General features: G+C 28.8%; 2 protein-coding genes across 2 annotated transcripts; both read right to left on the bottom strand.

Annotated features, from left to right (window-relative positions):
* Nucleotides 1–2,290: 2,290 nt before the first annotated feature.
* Nucleotides 2,291–2,920, bottom strand: EIN_112730 (galactose-inhibitable lectin 35 kDa subunit precursor, putative; the record flags this gene model as incomplete). Its single annotated transcript, XM_004185547.1, has 1 exon — nucleotides 2,291–2,920. One exon carries the CDS (start codon nucleotides 2,918–2,920, stop codon nucleotides 2,291–2,293), a length of 630 nt encoding a protein of 209 aa, XP_004185595.1.
* Nucleotides 2,921–5,470: 2,550 nt separating this feature from the next.
* EIN_112720 (hypothetical protein) lies at nucleotides 5,471–5,974 on the bottom strand (the record flags this gene model as incomplete). The annotated part of the gene is made up of 1 exon (XM_004185546.1): nucleotides 5,471–5,974. One exon carries the CDS (start codon nucleotides 5,972–5,974, stop codon nucleotides 5,471–5,473), a length of 504 nt encoding a protein of 167 aa, XP_004185594.1.
* Between the last annotated feature and the right edge of the window lie 908 nt (nucleotides 5,975–6,882).

The following is a 6,882-nucleotide window of genomic DNA, read 5'->3' as shown; positions in this document are numbered from 1 at the left end:
AAACATCTTAAATCAAGTTGTTGTTTAAGTTCTTTTAAATATTCCTCAAACGCTTGTTTGGATGCGTCACGTAAAAACCCAAATGACAACAATCTTGTTATATCATTCTTTTTAAAAACAACAACGAATAAAGGTTTGGAGAATTTATTTGTGCAGTGTGTGTCATCTATGACAAGACATGAATTATCGTATTCGTTAACTGATAGCATGCTGAGGCAAAAACATCCAACAAATCTCCTTTGAGTGTCCACGAATAACAAAGTTGAAAAATCTGAAAGGGAATTTAGGTATATATTAAGCTGATTTGCCTGTTTGATGGTTTGATCTTTATATGCTCTTTTACGAATATCATTAAGCATTTCAGGATTGTATGTAAAATAGTGGTTTTGCCTGGAAAGTTGCGTACTCACTTTCTCTTTTGCATCTCGAAGTATAATTTGTCTTTTATCAAATGGAATGAGTTCGTGTCGACCTTTTGTTATTGTTGTTTCCGAGTGATCAATGTGCCATGGATTGTAGTAAATAAATAGGCACTTTTGTTCAAATATGAAAACAACTATAGAAGAATTGCAACCAACCGACTTACAACTATAAATTTGTTTAGGAGAGTCGGAGCGAGTGTGTGTTGCAGCATAAATTTGAATTGTAAATGTGTCAGTTAATGTATAACAAAATCGTTTTATTTCTTTTGTACAAGAACCATCAATTGTTTCCCCAAGCATGTCATACAATCCTTTAACAATTTTGTCATTTACCGAATACAACCTGTGTGTTATAGTGGGTTGTTGTTTAAAAACACACAAAATAGGTATTTCAATGGATCTATACAAGTTTAAACTGTTTTTTTGCCTGAAGATCGTTACTTTGTAGTGATGACAACGTGTTCCACAATGACATTTGTGGAACTTTGTGTTGTTCTTGAAGTCCTTTAAAATAAACATCGTTTGTCTGTAGTAGAGTCATTGAAATTGTTAGAATTAATTTGATAATAAGTAATAAATTATTATAGGGTTGTGTTTCAAGATAAAAACCATTATAATATTATTTTAAATACAGTTTTTTGTATCATGAACTAGCATCTTCAAAATTATAACTTCAACAAAAAATATTATTTATATTCAAGTTTTTACATTTAGTGATTTTTGATTATAATTAATTGATTTTAATTGATTTTTATAATTTTTACTTGATACGATTTTTGAATAAATTGTATTATTTTCCATTTTTTTTAATAACTAATACACATTTTAACCATTATTTTTTGTCTTTTTAATTGTTTTTTAATAGTAAACATAATTATATAATATAGTTTTTTGGTGTAAAATTGTTTCTAATTAGTTGTATTAAAAATTAACTATATTAACAAATGTATACGTGTTGGGTTTGGGTTTAAATCTTATTCACCATAAATTATTATAGAAAATTATTAAATTTTATAATTATTTAATTTACATATGTTATTTTTTATAAAAATGACATGCTTGGTAATTCATCTTTTTAAGTTTAAAACAATTATTATAAAAATTTATTTAATAGGACATTTAAAACATCTGTCACTCTGTAATCCTACAGAAAAAAGTATGTGTTTGTTGTAAATGATAGAATTTTTTAAACAAACATTTGATAATTTAAATTTATTTTTAAATAAAATAACATTAAAATTCAACAAAAAGCGTATATTTAAAACAAAAAAATATTGTGGAACAAATACAGTCAAAGGCGTCTATTTGTCGTAATTATTATTGTCGAACTTGCTTAATTGTCGCACAACTGGCCAATCATTTTGGTGTACGACAATTAATATTTTGTTCTTGAATCTGAAAACTTTTGTTGAATTTAAAACCAATTTTTTTATAAAAAATAAATTTCAATATTAAATAGAATTTTCTACAAAATTCACTCATTTACGACAGACAGACGCGTTTTTTTGCTGGATTCAAGACAAATAGACGCCTTTAACTGTAAACATATTCAAAGATTTGTATTAAGATACTTTTATTACAATTTTATTAAATTCGATTAATTTAAATTATTTTTAGTTTTTTTAGTATTAAGTTAATAATATAAAACAAATGAAAGAATCAATATAATAATATTATTAATTATTATTAATTATTATTATCTTAATAGTTATTACAAAATTTAATCAACAATAATTATTAAACAAGAATTATGCATAAAGAGGGATGAACATTTGGTATCGATTTATTCCATTACAATAAGCGGCTTTGATTTGGTGAGTAGAACCCACATTTCTCATTTGATCTTCTCCCGGCCATTCGTTTCGACTTTAAAAATACGTTGATGGTTGGAAGTCATTTCCTCTGCATATTTCATAACAGAGTTTGTTCTTTCCAGTGGTATACCTTAAGAAAAAGTGTTGTTTATATTCCTTCCAATTTTGTTCGACAGCTGAAGTATAGAAAGAAGAGTCATAAGGGTGTACATATATAAATCTTTGGTTATCAGAACCCGGTGCTCCTTCAATGGGCGGATTCTTACTCCAAATAATAAGTCTGTTATTCTCATAAGATCCTCTTCTAATATCGTGGACTCTTCTTGGGAGGACATACACAGTAAACATTTTGTATGATGCAAATTCAAAGTATTGTAACTCACGTCCTTCTACCAAAGGTCTTAACATGATAGTTTGTTCATATCCACCAGCTGGAGCACTAACTTGATTGATAGTATCAAATTCCATATCCATCACAAAGATTCTTCCAATTCCATTTTTATAGTCATCATCAGTGAAAAATCGATTGTTGTCGTAGTTATACGGTGTCGCAAATATGACACGACAACATGTAGTACACTTACTACGAGCGTACAACTCGTTACCTGCAGTTTGGGGATAATCGGTGGCTGGATATTTTAATGTATAGCTCATCGAGAGCGTAATACATAACAATAACAACATTTTGTGATTGTTTGTAAGAGTCTTTTTTTAATTTATACCTCTTTCTATTTTTGGTGCAACTCCCTTATTACTCACTTTATTTATTATAAATTTATTTTTAACATACCTTCTATCATGTTTATAAAAAATTAAATATCTTTTTAATAAAAACTTAAAGTTATTTAATTTTTGAAAACAATGCAAATAATGAATACAAATGATTAAATTAATAATAGCAAATATGTATTGATAATTAATTTTTAACATAAGAATAACAACTTGTTTAATTTCTTTTCGAACATCATTGAAAGTTTACCAAATAATAAACAAATTTTAAATTATACGAAATTTTGTGATAAAAATAATCATTTTTGAAGTTAAATAATATATTTTGTATAGTATTATTTTTTTTGTTTTTTAACATTTGACTTCAAAAGTCAAATATGTTTTTTAATTATTCAAAACTACGAAATGTAATGTTTACTGTATTGTTTCTAATTATTTGGGGATGTTATAGTGCTCCGACCAGAGACATTTCCAATTATCAAGTCCAAATAAAACAATGTTTAAGACTTTTTGTTCAGTTATATGAAGTCTATGTTCAAAACTTAGTGATAATGAAAGAAGAATTTAACAAACATCCAACATATTCAACTCCAACTGATATTATGTGTTTGGAACACATTGCAACTAAAGAAAAATATGTTCTTGAAATGTTTAAAAGACTTTTAGAAAAAGATATAATATCAGCAAATTAGATAAGTAGAGCAATTATTTATATGACGAACTCCTTTTCAGGAGAAAATTACCAAAATATGTTAATTATCATGATTAGAAGGTGTAATGAAATAACAACCAAACTAGAAACACAACCTATGGCTACTCCAATGATACAACACCAATTCACTTCAACTTTTGTAGAATTTAAACGTTTATTAGACCATTGTTTTGGAATGGTGTATTCTTTGATGACAATAAGCTATTTTTATTACGATCAAAGGCTGATTAATTTAAAAAAGTTACTTGTTCAATTGGCCACAAAAACAAAAGACCACGTCAGCCAATTTGTTTTTTTCAGAGGAATTGTATTTGTTATGCCTACTTTTGAATTTGTAGCACACAAAGAATTTTTGAAAAAGGTTGCACCTTCAGCAGTTGGTGTTAAACCAAGATCTAAACTGACAAGAGAAAGATCAACGGAAAAACTGAGTGGTGCTTTTAGTGATTTGTCAATCGGATCTCCACTTGTTGAAGGAAAAGCAAAAACGACAACTCATAAATCTTTGCAGAAAGGACAACTTAAATTTTCTTTTAAAACGTATCCAGCCACAAAACAAAGAGAAAGTGATGAAGAGAAAAAAGAAGAAGTTCAACAAGAAAAGAAATAATTCATGTTCAATGTTATTTTATTTTTATATTATGAAAAACAATATTACACCACTTTAACTTTAAAATATTCCTTTTGCAAACAATTAATCAATTCGAGTTTTTATCAGTAATTAATAAAAACAACAATACAACAACTCACTTATTAAAATTATTTAACAGTTAACCAATTCTAAATGTACTTTGAAATGCTTTAAGTCATCAAAAAATACACACCTTTTAATATAAAACTACACAACTTGTTTTGTTATATCTTTAATAATATCACAAATAATTTCATCCGCCATATTTTGTTTAATTTCTTCTGTTATTATAACGTTGTTCTTTTTTGACAATAGTTGAGACACCTTTTTATTGATTATAGTAGTTAAATCATCTTCTTTTTCACACTCATGTATTTGGCCTTTTTCTGATGTGATTGTTGGGCAAATTGTTGATAGATGACTTTCAGAACCACACACAAAACACTTCATAATTTTATTTTCTTTGTTTTCAACACGTGTTGTATTGGTTTTACTCTTTTCTGTTTCAATTTTAAGCTTCCAAGTTGGGTATATATTTCTAGCTCTTCCGAAAGCTCTTTGTGTCGTATTCAAATCACTAAAAACAACTTTTGCATTTCCATTAATAACTTCCCCGCATTTAGTTTTTCTGTAGACTTTAACAAAATTCGTTCTTTGGAGGAGTTCTTTCAATTCTCTAACTTTGAATTTAGATGGAAGGTTACTAAACTCGACAATCATTTCCTCATTGTTTTCAGCCAAATTAGTATGTGCTTTTGATGTCTCAATCCAACATTTGTTATATCTTTTAACAACATTTTTTGCTTCTTTAAGTGAATTATAACTTACACAAAATGTTTCAGTTTGGTATATAGCAGTTTTCATTCCCATTTCACATGCAACAGGTTTGTACTCTTCAAAGAAGTCATTAAAACGTTGTTGTGTTATATTTTTAATATTGTCAATGTGTAATGTCACCAACCCTTTCATTCCCTTTTAATTTATAGTACTTTTTAGTTCCTATTATTATAATTATTAATTCTTTATATACTTTCAAATCCAAGTTTTTTTCATTCATAGATCAATAACCAACTCAATAAATTGTCATTATCAATGAATTTGAATACTTTGAAACATTAAAAATGTATAACAACAAAATATTCCAAATACTATATTTAACATTTCATTTTTCAATGACGTACGTGTCCGATCGAATTCCATAAAAAAGAGCTCTTTGGTGTCCATTGTGCTCTTCATTCTGTTCCCCTTCTTCTGGACGATCTATTTGAGTGAACTTCCACCCCACGTGTGTCCCGCATTGCACACAAACTATAATTTGCCAATTATACCCTTCAAACCACGAAAACTCCGGATTTGGTTCAGAAACTTCAATCAAATTATCTGCCGTCTCCACGGTTGTCACACTGAATGTGTACCCAAATTGGTTGACGTGGTTCTTCTGCTTTTCGCTGAAGATTTGGTTTGTTTTTGCAAACACCGTTTCATTGCCTTGTTCTTTGCAACTTTTGCACTTCACAGAAAAATTTCCGCAACACCCCAACAAGATGTCAAAAACGTCATCTACAGTCTCACTGGACAAAATCGCGTCGGTTTCGTCGGAAGTCAGTGGAAGGAGCATCGCAGCCAAATTGGCAAAGTCCTCATTTTCAGTCACTTTTTCAAGCATTTGAGCCTCTCTTGTTTTTTGGGATTTATAGAAGTGATCCACAAGAGATTTTCGTTGTTCCGTCAATTTAGAAATTGTCCACGTCACCGCTTTAGAAATTTCAGAAAAACGGAAAAGTTTTTCACTGTCGAGGAGGGGAGGGAGGACATCGACTTCGATCGTTGGTGGGAAAGTGTCGAGCAAGAGTCGTGATGACTCGGAGACCAAACACCGAGATTCGCCTTTAAAAACAAGTGCAAGACTGTCTGTGTTATTTTCATATGAGAGTAGCAGTGCAATAGTCCCACATATTCGTTTGTTTTCGATATTTTTCCAATTAATTATAACCACTTTAATAGGACCAACTGAGTTGTTTAGAAGTGTTAAAAAAGTCGCTCGGTATGGTCCACGGATGATAAAAGGAGCTGTGGAATTTGGGAGTAAAGTAACATTCCCTGGAATTAAGGGGAGAGTTAAATGGAAAGAAAATTTGGAGGGTTGTGTCGAAGACATATGGTGATGTGTTGGGATATAAAAATAGTCTGAGTTGTCTGTAAAGTCGCTCATTAAGTGATTTGGTTTAACAGTTCAGAAATGGTGCAAAACTAAAATTAATAGTTACTTTTAATATATTTTAATTATATTGATTTATTAACATTTTATTATATTAATATAAACAAATATAGTTTATAATTATAGTTTATATTTATAATAATATTACCATATCTTTGAATAATTTAGTACATTAACTCGCCGACGTACCTAACCCCCAACTAACCAATACTGCTAAAAAAGACAGTAAGAAAAAAAAAATATATTAAAAAGTCTAGTTCAATTATAGAAACATAAAAATAAAATAAACAGTTCAAATGACGATCTAAAAAACAAAAAATAAAATATTATTAAAAAAATATTTTTAATTCTAAAAC

Source organism: Entamoeba invadens (assembly GCF_000330505.1).
Source record: "Entamoeba invadens IP1 unplaced genomic scaffold scaff_1105074725955, whole genome shotgun sequence".
NCBI lineage: Eukaryota > Evosea > Mastigamoebida > Endamoebidae > Entamoeba > Entamoeba invadens.
Note: the sequence above shows the minus strand (reverse complement) of the source record. Positions and strands in the feature narration are given on the sequence as shown.